This window comes from Dromiciops gliroides, chromosome 3 (genome assembly GCF_019393635.1).
Source record: "Dromiciops gliroides isolate mDroGli1 chromosome 3, mDroGli1.pri, whole genome shotgun sequence".
NCBI classification, from domain to species: Eukaryota; Metazoa; Chordata; class Mammalia; order Microbiotheria; family Microbiotheriidae; genus Dromiciops; species Dromiciops gliroides.
In genome coordinates, this window is record NC_057863.1 from 609,934,499 (window position 1) to 609,954,261 (window position 19,763).

At 47.9% G+C, this 19,763-nt stretch overlaps 1 protein-coding gene across 2 annotated transcripts in view; it reads left to right on the forward strand.

Moving 5' to 3' along the window:
• Window positions 1-19,763, forward strand: part of ASAP3 (ArfGAP with SH3 domain, ankyrin repeat and PH domain 3) — a 69,722-nt gene that overhangs the window by 24,499 nt on the left and 25,460 nt on the right. For both annotated transcript variants that reach the window (XM_043995204.1, XM_043995205.1), the window contains exons 3-11: window positions 4,552-4,624; window positions 4,787-4,932; window positions 6,694-6,768; window positions 11,746-11,795; window positions 16,465-16,576; window positions 17,296-17,381; window positions 17,799-17,874; window positions 19,141-19,227; window positions 19,476-19,585. In XM_043995204.1, the coding sequence (XP_043851139.1) occupies window positions 4,552-4,624; window positions 4,787-4,932; window positions 6,694-6,768; window positions 11,746-11,795; window positions 16,465-16,576; window positions 17,296-17,381; window positions 17,799-17,874; window positions 19,141-19,227; window positions 19,476-19,585 (815 nt within the window). The remainder of the gene's footprint in view (window positions 1-4,551; window positions 4,625-4,786; window positions 4,933-6,693; window positions 6,769-11,745; window positions 11,796-16,464; window positions 16,577-17,295; window positions 17,382-17,798; window positions 17,875-19,140; window positions 19,228-19,475; window positions 19,586-19,763) is intronic.

Sequence of the window (19,763 nt, forward strand, 5' to 3'; positions counted from 1 at the left end):
AATTCCCCATTGCCTTCTGGTCTCAGAATCTGGAAGACCTGGGTTCTAATCATTTATCTGAGCCCCAGTTTCCTCATCTGCAGAATGGGAAACACCTGTGTGTACCTGCCTCATGGGGCATGTCATGAGGCTCCCATAAGTGCTTTGCAGACTGGACATACTGTGTAAATGTCAGTTGTTAACATTAACCAGGACTCTACCCTGTTAGCCTATGTTGTTTCCTGAAATTCCACCATTAGGCATTCATTCCTTGGAATATACAGAATGACATAGTAGAAAGAAACCTAGCTTTAGAGTCAGAAAACCTAGGTTTGAGCTCCTGAGGGTGTGGGATAAAGGAGGGCGGCAGATACCACCTATTAGCTGTGTGATCTCAGGAAAGCTGGTATACCTCTCTGAACCTCCATTTTCCTAACTGTAAATGGGAATAATAGTACCAACACTACCCACCTTATAGGATTGTCGTGAGGAAAAGCACTTTGTGAACCATAAAGCTTGCTGTCAGATGTAAGCTATTTACTATCATGATTGAGTTAAGGCCTTGGCCAGGTACCCCTGGCAGGGATCATAGATCTGGTACTAGGCGGGAATCTTTGAGGTCATCTAATCCAAGCCCATTTCACAGATAAGGAGACTAAAGCCCAGCGAGATTAAGTGATTCTCCTAAAGTCAAAATGGCACAGTCAGGATTTGAACCCAGGTCCTCTGACTCCAAATTCACTGTGCTATGCCCTTTATGGTAGTTCGTCATCTAGCTTTCCCACTGGGGTCCGTGAAGGCATGAGTAATTTTGATGACAGAAACTACCCTCACCTCCAGCCAGCATCCAGGGCCTTCCCAAATCTCGGCATCTACTCATAACCATAAAATCATACGATTTAGAACTGGAAGAGAACTTATAGTCTATCCCAGCCTCATTTTACAGATGGAGAAACTGAGGGCCAAAGTGGTTTGCCTCCCTTTTTTATCCCCAGTGCTTAGCACAGTATATGTTCACTTGGTTGTATTGTCTGGTGGTTTAAGTGGTTTGTCTAAGGTCCCGTGGGTGTTCAGGGGCAGAGTCTCTAGAGACTCCAGTCCAGGGTCCCCACGTCCCAATTCTGTGTTCTTTCCACTAGACCAAGGTATGTACCCAGGCTCTCTGACTATCACTTCTCTGATGGCTGCCCATGACTCTGTTGGAGGCACAGGAAGCTGGAAGCCCCCCTGGGACTCTCTCCTGCAGGGTTCCAAGGTGGAGAAGGGATGGAGGGTGGGGGAAGCAGCAGGGGCAGGAATGCGGCCTGAGGCTTAATGGAGTGAGGCTGTTCAGAGGACACTGTACCTCCCCCGCCAGGGGAGCAATAGAGGAGGGGTCATGTGGTCATTCTTCCCTTGGGGGATAAGGACAGGTGGGGAGTGGGGACACACTCACTGACACGTTCTTTCTCTTCCACTGGCCTATTTCTAGACTCTGGACAGAGCAGCCCCCTTGGGGCACGTACTTGTCCTTAAGGGCCCTCCCTCCCTCCCCTGGCGGCCTTCCAAGTTGTCCACAGAGCTCTGCATGGGGAGTGAAGATGGACAGGGCTCTGCCCCTTGTTTGCGGTGGGGCCGGGGGCGGGGGGCGGCTTTCCAAAGGTTTTAAGGTTCTCTAACTTTATCCAAGCATTATGTTCTAAGGCCTCTCCCAGCCCTGACATCCTGCATTCTAAGGACCCTGTGTTCTAAGGGCCCTTCTAGCTCTGACATCCTCTGTTCTAAGGGCCCTCCCAGCTCTGACATTCCATGTTCTAAGACTCCTTCCAGTTCTTAGAGTCTCTGTTCTAAGGAACTTCCCAGCTCTGATGCTCTTAAGAAGGTTTCCAGCTTTTACATCAGAAGAGGAAGTGTAGTGTTAATCCCACTACATAAAAATGCAAAAAGAGCAACAGTCCTGCCCTCAAAGAGCTTCCAATCCAATGCAGGAGAACACATGGACAGATATGAGGAAATACAACTATATACAATACACAAAGGGTTGGAGGGGAGGGCAGGCATTAGCAGATGTAGGGATCAATAGACGCTTCATGGCGGAAGTGGTGCTTGAGCTGAATCTGGAGGGAAAGCAGAGATATGGAAAAGCACTGGCTCTCAGAGTCAAAGGACCCAGGTTCAAATCCCACCTCTGATGCTTACTGTGTGATTTTCAACAAGTTATTTAATCTTCCTGGGCCTCAGTTTTCCCTTCTATCAAATGAGGGATTTCTTCCAGCTCTAGGTCTTTAATCCTATGAACCTTCATTTTCTTTTCTTTTCTTTTTCTTTTTCTTTTTTTTAGTGAGGCAATTGGGGTTAAATGACTTGCCCAGGGTCACACAGCTAGTAAGTGTTAAGTGTCTGAGGTCAGATTTGAACTCAGGTCCTCCTGACTCCAGGGCCGGTGCACCACCTAGCTGCCCCCATTTTCTTTTCTTTTTTTTTTTTTTTGGTGAGGCAATTGGGGTTAAGTGACTTGCCTAGAGTCACACAGCTAGTAAGTGTTAAGTGTCTGAGGCCAGATCTGAACTCAGGTCCTCCTGACTCCAGAGCTGGTGCTCTATCCACTGTGCCATTTGGCTGCCCCCCCCCATTTTCTTTTTTAACAATATATTTTATTTATTTCATGATTTCTTAATTATTTAACATTCATTTTTTAAAATTTTGATTTCTATTCTCTCCTTCCCTACCCCTTAAGAAGGCAAGCAATATGATATCGATTTTACATGTGAAGTCATGCAAAACATATCTCCACATTAGCTACATGGCTAAAGAAGTATGTTAATACACACACAAAACCCCGAGAAAAATAAAGAAAAACTCAAAAAATGATTCTTCAGTCTGCACGCAGAGGTTATCAGTTCGTCCTCTGGAGGTTGAGAGCATTTTTCATCGTGGGTCCTTTGGAATTGCCTTGGATTGTTATCTTGATCAGAGCAGCAGAGCCTTTCTCAGTTAATCATCCCTATAATACTGCCGTTGCTGGTACAACTGAACCTTTAGTTTCTTTTTTTTTTTTCACTTTTTTTTTGGTGGGGGGGCAGGGCAATGAGGGTTAAGTGACTTGCCCAGGGTCACACAGCTAGTAAGCGTGAAGTGTCTAAGGCTGGATTTGAACTCAGGTCCTCCTGAATCCATGGCCAGTGCTTTATCCATTGTGCCACCTAGCTGCCCTGAACCTTTAGTTTCTGAGAGGTCTCTTCCAGCTCTGACATTTCATGATTATATCTGAGATCGGCTCCTTCTGAAGCACAACTAGGAAAGAGCTTTAAACACGTCTCCCAAGGCCATGGTAGGACTAATGCTCTCCTGGTAGGATTCTCATCAGTAAAGAATAGCTTCTCACTCATCTACCTTATGGAGCTCCTTCCTCTGATCTTCCTCCAAGTTTCTTATCTGACGTCCATTCTATGTGTGTTGGGCCTTGTGTCTCTTGATTTCTGTCCTCCTGATTCCCACCTTAGGCATGCACAGATGACTAGAAAAGAGGGATCTCCAACCTATAATCAAATCGTGAATGTAGATATCTGCTCCCCTGTACTTGCCCCTGACCCAGACTTCCAGGGATGTCTCTGACTTTTGTCATTTTGCTACATGTGGGTAAATATCCAGATTTAGATGGAATCAGAAGACTGTCCATCTAGGGCTACCTCAGAGGCCAGCATGGTTGTGTCCTTCATCTTAGTGATGAGGAAACTGAGGGGGGAAGTGAAGTAACTGAGCAGGGAAGGAAACTGAGAGGGGAAAGTCAAGAAAGTAGTAATCACACACATCCGGATGGGAAGAAGGGAAGGAGTGGGAACCCGGGTACTCTGGCAAATGTTTATTAACTGGGTTTCTAGAACAAAGGATATGCTCCTAACACAATTTTAACTTTAATCTGCATTATTAACCATGTTTTTCATTAATTATTAGGTATAGACAACCAACAAAATAATATCAATCAAGCTTTGTCATGTTTGCCATTTCCAGGGTGAAAATGCTCATGTTGAATATTTAACAAACAGGTTCCAGCATACCCCAGAGTGGAGAGTCTGTGGTTTAAAATGTGGAGATAGCATAGTCGAATATTGCCTGATTTAGTGATTTGTGTGGGTGTCTTAGCCTATATACTTGATTGTAAACTGCTTGAAAACAGGAATTTTATTTTGTCTCATCTAAACTAGGAGGACCTGAGTTCAAATCTGGCCTCAGACCCAGTGATAAGTGCAGGACTCTTCATACAGTAGGCACTTAATATGTGCTTCTTGTATTGTTCTGTACTGAATGGAAAAGATTTGTCACCTCCATCAGCTCAGAAGGAGTGTGATGAGCCGCCTTGAAACAGAATGAGCCCCCATCACTAGTGGTCTTTAAGTGGAAACTATATGACCACTTGTTGACTATGTTGTGAAGAAGATTTCTTTTAATTTACAGTTTGGACCAAAGGCTTCCTGAGTTTTCTTCTGGCTCTGAGACCCTGGGATTCTATGAGGAGAGTAAAAAGGGCTCTTGTTCCTCGGAGCCCCCTGCCCTGTTGGTCTCTTGCAAGAACCCTCTTTCTTTGCTTCCTAGATTCTTGAAGGGGACCAGGCCATCCTGCAGAGAATAAAGAAATCAGTCCGGACGATTCATAACTCTGGCCTTGGTGAGTGAAGGGGCAGCTTCCGTGGTTTGGTTGGGGGTGGGGGCAGCCAGATGCCTTCCTTGCTCCTTCCCACCCTCCAGTTCCCAGGTAACTCAAAAGAACAACTCCTGCTACCTAAGACATAGCCCAGGTGACAGCTAACCCATGGACTTTCCTCCCCAGCCCATGTGGAGAATGAGGAACAGTACAGTGAGGCCCTGGAGACTTTTGGTAACAGCCACCTCTCACAGAACAACCACGAGCTGTCCACAGGCTTCCTGAACCTGGCTGTGTTCACCCGAGAGGTGGCTGCCCTCTTCAAGAACCTGGTAAGAATGGAGAAGGTGGACCGGCCTGCTCCTCGGCTCATTTCCTCCCTTCAGGAACTCAGGGTCCACTTGAGCTATAAGAGAGTTTTATTTTTGTTTGCTTGTTTGTTTTATTTTTATTTTTATTTTTTTTGGTGAGGCAATGGGGGTTAAGTGACTTGCCCAGGGTCACACAGCTAGTAAGTGTCTGAGGCTGGATTTGAACTCAGGTCCTCCTGAATCCAGGGCTGGTGCTCTATCCACTGCATCACCTAGCTGCCCCTATAGGAGAGTTTTAATGCTCAAAGAACATGGAGCTTCAAGGTCATCTAGTGTTACCCAGTGCACAGGGGGCTGGGCCTAGAATCAAGAAGAGCTGAGTTCAAATCCTTCCTCACCTGCTTGCTAGCTACAACCCTGAACAATTCATAACGTCATAGATTTAGAATTGGAAGGATCCTCTGGAGATGTATAGTCCAACCCCTTTACTTTACAGAAAAGGAAACTGAGGCTCAGACTAGCTGTGTGACCCCAGGCAAAGGACTTACATAGGGTCACATAGCTAGTAAGTATCTCAGGTGAGATTTGAATCCAGGACTTCTTCTCTCAGCCTCAGTTTCCTCATCTGTACAAACAGTTCTATCACCCAGGTTGTTGTGAGGCTTGAGAGGGATAACATATATAATGTATTTTGCATAGCTCAAAGCACCATGTAAATGCTAGCCATTCTCATGATTAGAGTAAGCCCTTCCTCTTACAGATAAGGAAACTGAGGCCCTGGGAGGGATCGATCACTGGATCAGCAAATAGCAGAGCTGGGATTAGACTCCAGATCCTCTGTTCATTATTCCCCATAAGGTTTATGAAGTCTTTCTCATGCCGTGACCCTGCGAGGGATGTAGTGAAAGTCTCATGATAAATGGAGGAAGTTGAGGCCTAGAAGAGGAAATGTTTCAACCGTAGTCATGAATCTGGGAAGTGGTAGCAGCAAGATTAGGACATGGTCTCCCCATTCTGCACACGAGATGCCGCCGGTGCTAAGTTGAATGGTCCGGAGGATAAGGAAATGAATGGGGAGAGCACTGAGGCTTTGGAAAGGAGGCCTCCTTTGAGTGGGGTCTTGGAAGATGAATAGGGAGGAGGGCATCTGGGCTAGGGAGACACATGTGCTAAGATGTGGAAGCAGGTAGGGGTCCCAGTGCCCCTAGATGGGGGCATCCTGGTGGGCACTGCTTGCCCCAAGACCCAGCTCCAAGCTTAGCTCTGCTGCGTTATGCATACGTGATTTTGAAAAAAGCCAAAGTGCTGTGCTAAGTGCTAGAAATACAAAGACAAAAATGAAAGTGCTTGCCCTCAAAAAGCTTACATTCTGTCTAGTGAGATGACATATAGGTATATGCAAAGTAGATACAAGGTAATAGCCGGATGGATTATTATTATTATCGATCAAAAGATAATGATCCCTTGCCTGGATGGGAGACCATGGGAGCAGGGAGAGCCCAGATTGTGTGACACTTACCCTCAGGACTCCTGGGCTCCATGCTGCCTCTGTAGACTGGGAGCAGAGGCCTATGGCCTACCCCAACATCTACCCCTACTTGTATATGGGACTTGTAATCAGGTTCTGGCTTTGAATCCTGGCTCTATCACTTACTAGGTACACGACATTATAAAAGTTCCTTCACCCTCTGTGCCTGTTTCTTGTTCTGTTAAATGGACTGGGTGATCTCTAACGCATCTAAATCTCTAATCATGTGGTTCCTCTTCCTCTCTTTCTTCCAGGTGCAGAACCTGAATAACATAGTCTCTTTCCCCCTGGACAGCCTGCTGAAGGGGCAGCTGAGGGATGGGCGACAGGTGAGTTGTTTGGGGGGAAAAAGAGACACATAACTCTGCAGGTGGTTAGGCTCTCCTTGGGTACAGGGGCAAGGGTCTACAAGGGGAGGTCACCATGGCTTCCAAGCATTGAAGGTAAATCCCTCAGATCACCTCCTAGGAAAATCAGATGGGAAATTTTAATTTTAATTTATTATTATTTTTTTTTTTAGTGAGGCAGTTGGGGTTAAGTGACTTGCCCAGGGTCACACAGCTAGTAAGTGTTAAGTGTCTGAGGCTGGATTTGAACTCAGGTACTCCTGAATCCAGGGCCGGTGCTCTATCCACTGCGCCACCTAGCTGCCCCAGATGGGAAATTTTAAGACCTATTTGAGGTAAGCTTAGGCCCTGGAAGATATGCTCAACTCCATCAAGTCCAATGAGAAAGTAACTTTAAAAGAACTCTTTTCCCACTTTGATGGAGGTGAAAATGCTACAAGAAGAGACAGGGAGGGGCAGCTAGGTGGCGCAGTGGATAAAGCACCGGCCCTGGATTCAGAAGGACCTGAGTTCAAATCCGACCTCAGACACTTGACATTTACTAGCTGTGTGATCCTGGGCAAGTCACTTAACCCTCATTGCCCCACAAAAAAAAAAAAAGGAGGAGGAGGAGGAGAAGAAGAAGAAGAAATGGGGAGGAAATGGGCAACTGAGGTCTACTCTGATATAAAGATGGCAGAAAGTGGCAAGAGGAGAGTTGGGAGCCTATGGGTAACAGGACTGAAATGTCAGGGTTGGAGGTGACAGAGAGAAGGGGGAAAGTAAGAGAAGGAACACTGGGCTGAGTGTTCAGAGACTTGGGGTCCAGCCCTGGCTCTGCCTCCAATCAGCTGTGCAACTTTGGGTGAGTCATTTTTCATCTCTGGGACTTAGTTTTATCATTTGTTAAAGGAGGGGGTTAGACTCAATTGTCTCCAGCTCTGACATCCTGTGTTTTGTTTTGTTTTTGTTTTTGTTTTTTTGTTTTTTGCGGGGCAATTGAGGTTAATCGACTTGCTTAGGGTCACACAGCTAGTAAGTGTTAAGTGTCTGAGGTCGGATTTGAACTCAGGTACTCCTGAATCCAGGGCCGGTGCTCTATCCACTGCACCACCTAGCTGCCCCTTGACATCCTGTGTTTTAAGGGCCCTCCCAGCTCTGACATTCCATGTTCTAAAACCCTTCCCAGCTCTGACATTCTGTATTCTTAAGGCTCTCCCAGCTCGGATACTTTGTGTTCTAAGGACCCTTCTTTGTGTTCTAAGACTCTTACCTCCTATGTTCTAAGGTCTTTCCTAGTTCTGAAGTTCTGTGTTCTAAGGTCTTCCTGCACATTTCATGATTGTATGAATCATGGACTCTGGTGTCATTAGAGAGGAGGAAGGGAGTAACTTGGAGGCAAGAGTGGGGCCTGGACCCTGTGGGAAGAGCGTTCCCAGCGCCATCATCCCCTGAATAGCCGGGTGGCCATTAAAGTCCCCCTGATGTGACGAGGCTGAAGGGGGAGGGCAGGCGCTGGGCCCAAAGCTCACTGGTGAGGGGTTCTCCAGACAGCTCTAGAGATGCAGTATGTTTACCTCCCTCAGGGCTTACTCCCAGCTCTGGGTCTGTCTTTTCCCAGTCAGTGGGAACAGCCCAAACCAGACAGACAGCTTTCTTTGAAGTGGGTGGGGTTGGGGATGAGGGAGAGTTGGGGGTGGGGAAGGCCTCACTTTTGGGCTCCTGGGCCTGGCCCTGCCTCAGCAGTGCAAGGAGTGGAGGCAACTAGACTTGGGACCCTGGGAGGGATCTCAGACCCTCATCAGAGGCTGCAGTAGCCCCTTCAGACCTAGGCCAGGGACTCATTTAGGGTCTATCAGACAGGCTCCATAGACATTTATAATCATGTAGTCAGAGAACTGTGAGACAGTGGAAGGATCTCTGGCTTTGGAGTTAGATGCTCTGGGTTCAAATCTTCCCTTTATTACTCATTCCCTGCTTTGCTTTGAGAGAACTGGATTGGATGAAGCTTGCATTCGCTTCCATTTTTAAATCTTTGACCTCATGATCCAACCCACTCGTTTTACAGTAGAGGAAACAGAGTCTTTGGGAGGTTGGAAACTTGGGATGCAAGCCCAGGTTCTTTCTTAGGGCAGGGTAGAGACCCCAGGACACTTGAGACCCCTCCCTGCCCCCAGCCCCCACCCCAGCCAGGGCACTTCATATCTCTGTGTTCTTAAGGCTCTCCATAAGTCAAATAGTTTGGTAGGACAACGAGGTGCCAGTTAAGCCCTTTGGGTCAAAGGTAGATGAAAAGGCCTGGGATTTTGAAATTGGTGAAATCATGAAAAGTAGAGCTACCTAACTTGGAATCAGAAAGCCTCGGGTTCAAGCTCTGGTAATGCTGGGTAAGTTCGACCGTGGCACTTAACCTCTCTGGGGATCAGTTTCCCCACTCCGGAAACTGATGAGGTCATTCTTATATCACCCTCCTTGCTCCAACAGTACATCTGCAAGCATCTCCCTGTCTCCATCAGCCCTCGCCTCAAACCCAGGTGCATCTAAGTCTCGTTTCTGCCATACTATTTTCCAGTTTCCTAGCAGTTTTTGTCAAATAGTGAGTTCTTATCCCAGAAGTCTTTGGGTTTATCAAACAGGAGATTGCTATAGTCATTTACTGCTGTGTCTTGCAGACCTAATGTATTCCACTGATCCACCACTGTTTCTTAGCCAGTACCAAATAGTTTTGATAATTGCTGCTTTATAAAATAGTTTTAGATCTGGCATGACTAGGGCACCTTCCTTTGCTTTTTTTCCCCATTGATTCCCTTGATATTCTTGGCCTTTTGTTTTTCCAGATGAATTTTGTTATTATTTTGTCTAGCTCTATAAAGTAATGTTTTGAGGGGGCAACTAGGTGGCGCAGTGGATAAAGCACTGGCCCTAGATTCAGGAGGACCTGACTTCAAATCTAGCCTCAAACACTTGACACTAGCTGTGTGACCCTGGGCAAGTCACTTAACCCTCATAAATAAATAAATATAAAATACTGTTCTGGAAGTTTCATTGATATGGCACCAAATAAGTAAATTAATTTAGGTAGAATCATCATTTTATCATATTAACTCTGCCTACCCATGAGCAATTGATATTTTTCCAGTTGTTTAGATCTGATTTTATTTGTGTGAAGAGTGTTTTGTAATTGTGTTCATATAGTTCCTGTCAAACCCTGCTCTGGCCCAGTGCAAGAGGTGCCACTATGTCAGGATCTAAAAACTCCCTTTTCACCTCTTAGGGATGAGCTGGCATGACAAGTCAGTGGTACTTTATAGGTTACAGTCATCCCTTCCCTTTCCATAGGCCCATGAGGTCTAGCAGGGCAAGGGATTTATTCCCAGGTGAGGTCAAAACATTTACCTTTCTGGGCCTTGGTTTCCTCCTCTGTAAAAGGAGGGGTTTGGATTAGCTGATCACTCAGTCCATTTCTAATCCTAAATCCTATTGTCCTATGATGATTATTCTCTTTGTATAGAGAAGGAAACTGAGGCACAGGGAAGAAAAGTGCCTCCTTCCAGGTCACAAGGCCTAGCAAGTATGTCACCTGAATCTCAAGCCACTGCTATTTGCCCCCACTCCATCCTCCCCACTCCAGACTTTCCTTGTGCCTAGTCAGGGGAAGGGAAGGGGGGAGTCCTGCTGCCTGAGGGTGGAGCCAGGGCATCCACAGGGACAGGCACCTCACCTAGCTCAGGAATTGGGTACCCATTGCGTTTGGGGAGGGTCGTGCGGCTCACAGGCTTTGCCACTCTATTTCATCAAGCTCTGCCCATTTCCAAGGTGTAAATGCTCACACTGAAAATTTAACAATCTTTTCTCCTGAACTGGATTGAGCTGGTTCTAGTATACTGCTAGTCATGGGCACATTCCCCCTATCCCCACCCCCTCAACAGCAGTCTAGCAAAGACTATAGACCCTTCTCAGATTAATGTTTTTAAGTGTGTGAAACAAAATATATGGGATTGCAAAGGAAACTGGTTATATTAAAATAGAGTTAGGAAAATGTATTTTTAAAGTTTACTGCCCCCAGATCAAGAACCATTCTACTAAGATCTCTTCCAGCTCTGATATCCTGTGTTCTTAAGGACCCTCCCAGCTCTGACATTCTGGGTTCTAAGGACCTTCCCAGCTCTGACATTCTGGGTTCTAAGGGCCCTTCTAGCTCTGACATCCTGGGTTCTAAGGGCCCTCCCAACTCTTATATATACCCTATGATCTCTCATTCTATTTTCTTAGAAAGATGGAAAAGTTCAGACTATAATAGGCAAAGAGGGGGAAGGGTTGCAGAGGTCTGGGTCTACCAAGAGCAAGGGCAAGAACAAAACCAAGTTGATGGGAAGGGTTAGTTCAGAATGGATTCAGTTGGAGGGATGGGTTTTACCAGCATTAGAGTCAGAAGTAGGAGAAAGGGTGAAAGGTCAGATTTAAGGGGCCACCGGATCAAGATGGGGGAGGATGGCACGATCAGTCAGTAAACATTTGCTGTGTGCAGGCATTTTGCTAAGCATCCGGGATACAAAGAAAGGCAAAAAACAGCCCCCACTGGTCTAAAGGAAGAGATAACATACAAACAACTACATACAAATAAACCATAAACAGGATAAATTAGAGATGGTCCATCAACAAAGGGAAGGCATTAGGGCTTCCTGTAGGAGAGCGGATGTTAGCAAAGGCTTGAAGGAAGCCAAGAGAGGCAGAGACCATCCCAGGCTTGAGGGGCAGCCAGTGGGAAGGGTGGAGGGATGGGGTTTGTTTGGGGGAAGGATTTAGGATGTGGGGAATGGGACCTTGCTCAGGGTGGAGGGATGAAGTCAGTCTCCAAGGGTCAAAGTCAGGCCCCAGGGAGCAGGGCATGGGGGCAATCCCATAAAGCCACAGAGAAGCGTGAGTTGTACTGGGTACTTGACCGAGCCCCTTTCTGATCCTCTTTTTCTTGAACCACAGGATTCCAGGAAGCAGGTGGAGAAAGCATGGAAGGACTATGAGACCAAAGTGTAAGTGTCCTCCTGGGAGATGAGCTGCCCGGAGCAACAATGATGACGATGATGGCGATGACGAAAGTGGTAGTGATGACGGTGGTGGTCATGAAGATGATGCTAATGGTAACCCTCCTTTAAGGAGGGTTTACAAGTCCATCCCTCACATCATCACTGTAGCATTAGTTATCCCTGTCTTCCAGATGGGGAAACAGACTCAGAGAGTTTGCCAAGAGCTGGAGCCCAGGTCTCCTACCAGCAGGCCTCCCCTTCTCCCTTGCTACTCTCTAGAGCTAGTGAGGACTCCTATTGTAGCAGGAAGGACTTAGGTGAAAGATTTTTTAAAAACAAACTTCATGAGTGTGAGAGCTAGGTCACATGCTTTCCTTCTCTGAGGAAGAGACGCAGGGCAAGGCCTCTTCTGTGGAGGGTGTCTGTCCCAGGGCTCAGCTGGGCAGTGACATTGAGTGCCCTATGTGGGCTCAGCAAATAAAAAGGAGGCAGAAATCCTGTATTTGGTTCAGAGCCTGGACCTTAGGGTTGGGGGGGAGGAGGGGGGGACTGGTTCATACCTGGACTCCCATAGTGTTCTGCAGCCAGGAGAGTGGGCTCCAGGCCAGAATCTTGTCCGTGGTAAGTCCTGGGCTCCCACAGATCATAAGAGCAGATAATTTAGAACTAGAAGCCATCTGGGAGGCCAGTTATTCCTGCCCTCTCATTTTAGAGAGGAGGAAACTGAGGGCCCATGAGTAATGTATACAGTTGTGAGAGCACAGGCTTTGGGGTCAGAGGGCCTGGGTTCAAATTCTAGTTTTGTCACTTCTACCTGCAAGATTTCAGGTAAGATGCCTTCTCTGGGTCTCAGTTTCCTCTTCTATAAAATGAGGGGGTTGGACTGGCTGACCTCTAAGGTCCCTTCTGACTCAACATAGGAGATCATAGGATCAAATGAGACAATATTTGTGAAGCACTTAGTACAGTGTCTGGCACATAGTAGGCGCTATGTATAGGAGGTAGCGGTCACGGTGATGGTGATGACAAAGACAATGACAATGATGATGTCAGAGCAGGGAGGGCCCCTTGATTTGAGCTTTCAGGATCCTGAGCCCATAGAAGGGTGCTGATGGATTAGTACATATCACTGGCAGGGGCCAGGGCCAGGCCATCTCCCTGTCTGTCCTCCAGACATCCTGCGTGAAGGGGGTAATGACCACTGGGCCTGGGCGGGCCCTCCAGCGATTTTGGAGGGAATTTGCCCAGCTGTTTCAGGACTGGTCTCCACCTGGCTCTCAGCCTGAGGCCTGGGAAGGAAGCCGCCAGCTGGGGGCGTAGGGGAGGGAACCCCATCCAGTCAGATTCAGCCGTCACATTTCTTAAGCTTGTCTGTGTAAAACCCCATGATGGGCACTTGGGGGAGACAAAAATAAATGAGCCTCCGGCCTAACCCTCAATCCAATAGGGAAGAGAAGACGTGGACACAGCGTCCCTAGGAGTTAGGGCTGGAGGAGGCCGGGGTGATCATGCAGCCCAATGCCTTCATTTTACAGATGAGGAAACTGAGGCTGAGAGAGGCATGGTGACCCGTCCCTGCCCATACAGTTAATTTAGCAGCACTGCCGGGTCTGGTGGCCCCAAAGCTTCTCTCCTTTCTACTTTAATTACACGGATAGCAATAGGGGCTGGATCTGGGATTCCAGAGAGACAGGGAACTCCCAGGTGAGGACAATCTCTCCACCAACGCAGGTTGGCACCTCCTTGGTTGGGACACACAGAGAGAAGTGGGATGGGACCTCAGGTCTTCCTGACTCAGACATTTGCTCTCCATCCACCACACCCCGGCAGCCTCATATTTTTAAATTATGCATTAATTATAATGCAAATTAAAATAGATTATTAAAATAGCCCAGAGAGAGTGCTAGCCAAGAGTGGGGAGAGAGCATTTGCAGTTGGGGGAGGGTTTCTGGAGCCGTTGGTGACCATCCTGGGCCTCCAAGAAGGAGATTGATTACAACAGGTGGCCTGGGGTGGGGGTAGCAGGCTCCAAGGACAAGCAGAAGGGTGGGGCCGGATCTGGGGCCGGAGCAGAGCTGGGGAAATGGGCCTCCTGGCCCAGGCTGCCGTGGGTGGGGTCGACTTCTTTAAAAACTTTTCTATCATGAATTTAGCAATCCTCCACAGATCCAGTCAATCAGCAAGGATTTCTTAAGTTCTGCTGGGGGCCAGGGATACAGAAATGATGAAGGAAACAATCCCTGTGTTCCAGGAGCTCAGGTTCTTTGATGGGGGAGACCCAGGCATGAATAAGTGGGTACAGAATAAATAAAAAGAGAAGAAATATAAATGTAGACCAAGCAGTTAAATACATGGTTGGTTGTTTGGAAAGGAAGGAAGAAAAGGAGGGAAGGAAGAAGGGAGGAAGGGAGGAAAAGGAGGAGAGACAGAAAGGGAGAGAGGGCGGAAGGAAAGAAAGAAGGAAGGAGGGAAAGAAGGAAGGGATGGAGGAAGGAAGGAAAGAAGGAAGGAAAAAGGGAGGGAAGAGGAAGGAAAGGAGGGAGGAAGGAAAGAAGGAAGTGAGAAATGAGAAGGGAGGGAGAAAGGAAGGAAGAAAAGAAGGAGGGATAGAGGATGGAAGGGAGGGAGGAAGGAAAAAAGGAAGAAAAAAGGGAAGGAGAAAGGAAAGGAAGGAAAGAAGGGAGAGAGGGGGAGAGGGAGGAAAGAAAGAAGGAAGATTAAGCTCTTACGATGTGTCAAGCACCATGCTAAGCACTAAGGACCCAAATACAAGTAAAAAGACAGCCCCCACCCTCAAGGGCATCCTAAGAGGGGTGGGGGAGTGTGTGGGGGGGAGATTATATACCAAAGAGAGCTGTGAAGGGGGTGGGATTGAAAGTAGGAGAAGAAATAAAGGGAACCTGGTTTTGAAGAAGTCAGGATCATGGCCTGGAGGGAAAAGATGACAAAAAACCAAAAATATAAGGAAGAGGATTGTACAAGAAACTCTGAACATCTGTTATATACATTGGTTTGTTTTTTGTTTTTAGAAAAAAAACCATGAAGACCTGGGTTCTGAGCAAACCTCTCAGTGTTGTAGGCAGTTCTTTAAGCCTATAGATTACCAAAAGGTGGCAACCTGCACTGTTAGAAGGGCCTGTCCTCATATGAGAGTTCCCTATGCAAGTGAAATCCCAGTTCTGGTCCCTATGCCTCTATGTTAAGTTTAACAAGGTAGTAACAAAATGGCTCCTGCTGTGTGGGGACCTCTCCAAGACCAAGCAGGACCACAGTGCCTCTGAATTCCACTCAGTGTTGGAGTCTAGAGTGGGAAGTGTCCCCATCCCTAGAGGACCCCCATTCTGTCTGCAGTGAGAGAAGGACTATCCTTGTTCCCGACTCAGGATCCCATGGAAGGCTGAACAAAGTCAGTTGTGCTCAGGCACTGGAGCCTTAGGTCTTGCTGTGTGGCCTTGTCAAGCACCTGGTCACCAGGAATAAAATGATACACTTGGAATTAGGGAGACCTGGGCTCAAGTCATACCTCCGATATGTACTAGTTTTGGGACACTGGCCAACTCTAGCTCTCTCTGAGCCTTAGATCTGTAAAATGGAGATGATAATACCTGTAAAACTGAATCATGGTGGGGCAGCTAGGTGGTGCAGTGGATAGAACCCCGGCCCTGGAGTCAGGAGTACCTGAGTTCAAATCCAGCCTCAGACATTTAACACTTACTAGCTGTGTGACCCCGGGCAAGTCACTTAACCCCAATTGCCACACTAAAAAAAAAAAAAAAAAAAAGAATCATGGAACTTTTACACTGGATACAGTGCCAGGCCTGCAGTCAGGGAGACCTGAGTTCAGATGTGACCTCAGACACTTACTAGCTGTGTGACCTTGGGCAAGTCACTTAACTCAGTTTCCTCATCTGTCAAATAAGCTGGAAAAGGAAATGGCAAACCACTCCAGTATTTCTGCCAAGAAACCCCCCAAATGGGGGTCACAAAGAGTCAGACATGACTGAAATGGCTGAGTAACAAGAACTTAACCACGAGGTTGTTACAAGGTTTAAATATGTTAATGTATGGTAAGCCCTATATGAATGCTGGTTATTATCTTGGACAAGTCACTCTACTTCTAGACACCCAGTTTTTTCTCCTTTGTGGAATGAGTGTGTGAAGCAGATCCCCTGATTTGACCAAGGGTTCTTAGCTTGTTTGGGGTATCCTCGACCCCAATTTGGGCAGTCTGGGAGAGCCCAGCGACTCCCTCTTGGGATCATATTTTTAAACAAATAGAACAAAAGCACAAGGGAAGCCAGTGATGTGGAAATACAATGATCAAAATGAAAACCAAACAAAAAAACAAAACCAGGGAGATGATGGTGGTGGAGGTGATGATAGCTAACATTTTTATTGTACTTTAAGATTTGCAAAGTTCTTTATAGGAGTTATTGTTTAATTCTTACAACATCTCTGTTATGGGAGGTTTTTGTGGGTCATATTATCCTGGGTTCTAAGAACCCTCCCAGCTCTGACATCCTGGGTTCTGAGGGTCCCCTCCCCACCAGCTTTGTCATGCTACGATTTTGCTGACCTCCCTCAGTGCATCAATAAAGACGTGATCTCCCCCAGAGATAATGAGAGCTGAGACTAGAGGGGCTCTTACAGACATTTCTCTCTGTGTGGTCTCCAGGGCCAGACTGGAGAAGGACAAGGAGCGGTCCAGAATGCCTGGAGGGGGTCCGGCAGAGGCAGCTCAGGACACCCAGAGAGAGAGACGAGTCTTCCAGCTGCACATGTGTGAGGTGGGATGATGTGTGCATGACGGGCGCTCTCTGGGCATACCAAAGGGTCCAAGAGGCCAATGGCCTGCGATGCAGGCCCCATTCCCTGCTGGGCTTTGACCTCTAAGTGACCTCTAAGCTCTGAGGCTGTGATCCTACCATTCTTGGTAGGTATGGCCCTGTCACTCAGTGTCAGATGACATGGGACCAGAGAAGGGTGCCGTCTCCCTGGCACCGGGGCAAGGAGAGGGGCTAAGGGGGGGTAGGAATAGGGTGGAAGCAGCCTTGGGGAGCCTGTTGTTCCCAGGTCTCTGTCTCTGTGCTGGATGGTTTAATCTGCTGTCTCTTGTCTCCAGGAATGATAATAGTAACACGTGTTTAGCTGTGCTTGCCTAATAACAATCCAGCAAAAATAGGTTTTTTTAAAGAAAAAATAATAACAATCCAGCAAAGTAGGTCATGCAAATGTTATTATCCTCGTTTTAGAGATGAGGAAACTGAAGTTCACAAAGGAAGGGGGGAGGGGGCTAGCTAAGAGCCAACCCCCAGTTTCCTCACTCCAAGGACCAAGCTCGGCTCTGCAGATAGCTGCTGGCCCGCCCCTCCACCGCTGACCCTGGTTCTCAGGCCTAGCCCTCCAGCCAGTTACTGGACTCAGGCTGGGTAGAAATGGGAAGGGGACAAAGGTGAGGGAAGCCAAGGGCTCTGGCTAATGTCTCCCCCTTCCTGCTCTCTCTTAGTACCTGCTAAAAGCCAGTGAGAGCCAGATGAAAGAAGGTCCTGACTTCCTGCAGAGCCTCATTAAATTCTTCCATGCCCAGCACAAGTAGGTGTTGGGAACACGTCCCCCCTTTCTTGCCTCTCCCCATCTGGACATCATGCTCTGGGCTCTCTCCAGGGCCAGCAGTATCCCTGGCCAGAGGAACGGATTGGGAGATCTCAAGTCCCTCTCGCTTGGATCATGACCCACCAAATGTGTTCTGGATATCTTTAGTCAGCCAGCACTTCTGGCTAGTGATGGGGGTGGGGACTGAGGCTGGGGTGGGGGGGGTAAGCTGTGCCCCTTCCCTTCTGTCTCTGCCCTGATTTGAGTCAGGGGCCCACAGTGAAGTAGTCCCATGTCCCTAGGTACTCTATAATCCTCTAAGCCACCTTCTCTTTTCTCCCTCTGAACTCTTTCTCTCATTTTGTCCATCCATCCGTCTGTTTGTCCTTCCCTCCTTTGCCCTCTGAAAACCATTAGCTTTTTCCAAGATGGCTGGAAGGCAGCTCAAAGCCTCTCTCCCTTCATTGAGAAATTGGCAGCCTCAGTACATTCGGTAAGTTACAACCCCTGGAGGTGTGGTCAACTGACTTGATGGATTGATGGATGGATGGATGGATAGATGGACAGATGGATGGATAGATGGATGGATGGATACATATATAAATACATAGATGATACATAGATGGGTAGATGGATGGATGATAGATAAAGCATTTATTAAGCACTATGTGCCAAGTACTGTGCTATGTGCTAGAAATACAAATGCAAGCAAACATGATAGTTCTTACCCTCAAGAAGCTTACACATTTATGGGGGAAGGCAAGGCAAGTCAACAAACATTTATTGTTTACTGTATACTAGACATTGTTCTAAGCACCAAGAATACACATACAAAAAGACAGTCCCTGCCCACATGGAAATCAAGGGGTGGTGGAAGGAGAATTTTCAAGCCAGGGCAGTGCTTCAGGGAAAGAGGAGAGGGAGCCAGGACAGAGAATCTGGAGTGAGGGACTGTAACTGTGGTCCTTCCTATGATGGGGGTCCTGGGGTGGAAGTCACCAGCCAGAAGAGGAGGAGATCAGGGTGAAGGGTTCTCCAGGATGGCAAAATGGCAGCCAAGAGGAGGGAAGAAGACCATGGAGATAGAGTCTGGGCATGAGCGAGGTTGACATCATTTCTAAAATGGTGGTGAAATGAATGGATAGATGGAGGGAGGGAAGGAGGAATGGATAGATAGAAAGATGGATGGGGGAGGGAAAGAGAGAAGGGAAAGGGAAGAATGGGTAGAAGGATGGAGGGAGAGAGGGAAGGATAGATGAAGGAAAAGGATGGGGGAAGGATGGATGGAGGGAGAGAAGGATAGATAGAGGGAGAAATGGATGTAGGGAAGGATGGATAGAGAGAGAAATGGATGGAGGGAAGGATGGATAGAGAGGAAGAAATGGATGGAAGGAAGGATGGATAGAGAGAGGGAGAAATGGAAGGAGGGAAGTTTGGATAGAGAGAGGGAAAGATGGATGGAAGGAAGGATGGATGGCAAGAGGGAGGGAGGAATGAATCTGCCTCCTATGCCTGGAAAACTACTCCATACACAGTGTATGTGATATGTTTGGCCCCTGTGCGCCTGATCATTCTCTCCCACTCCATATCTACGGCATACCCCCTGCATGCACAGTAAGTACGGCCCTTGTCTGCAGGGGAGACCCTCCCCACAGACATGGTGAGGCCGGTCCTTGTGCAGGCTCCAAGCCCCAGCTGCCCTGGTTGTGGGAGCAGGAGCTGGGGTTGGCAGCTGCTTCCTGGCTTCTTCCTTCCCCAGCTGCACCAGGCCCATGAGGAGGACATTCAGAAGCTCACACAGATCCGGGACTCTCTCCGGGGTGCCCTGCAGCTGGAGAGCAGAGAGGTCAGGCCCCTGAGCTGAGAGCTCTTGAGCCCTCCCCCACTCTACCCTGGGCACCCCCTCCCCAGGATAGCCAGAGCCCTGCTGAATGAGCCACTGTCCAAGTGAATAACTAGCTGCCAGTGAGATTCCCTGCCCATCCCCCAAGGAGGCTTCCCTAGGGCAAGACACCCTTCCCCTCCTTCTACCCCAAGGATGCCCCCTCCCAAGCCAGATCCTCTAACCTTTGACCTTTGGGTTACTTGGAACAGGAGAACTCAAGTCGGAAGAACTCTGGCAGTGGCTACAGCATCCACCAGCACCAAGGGAATAAGCAGTTTGGGACAGAGAAGTCGGGCTTTCTGTACAAGAAGAGTGATGGGTGAGTTTGTATGAGAAAGGAGGCCTCTGGCTCTGCTGCTTGTGTTTGTGTTGACTGTGCCAAAGTCGATGGTCAGTGAAGTTACATGTAGGGCCAAGAGGACTGGACTGGGCACCAGCAGAGCTGCTGATGCGAGAATCCTGTTTCCGACTCTTAGTGACTTGGTGACCCTGGGCAA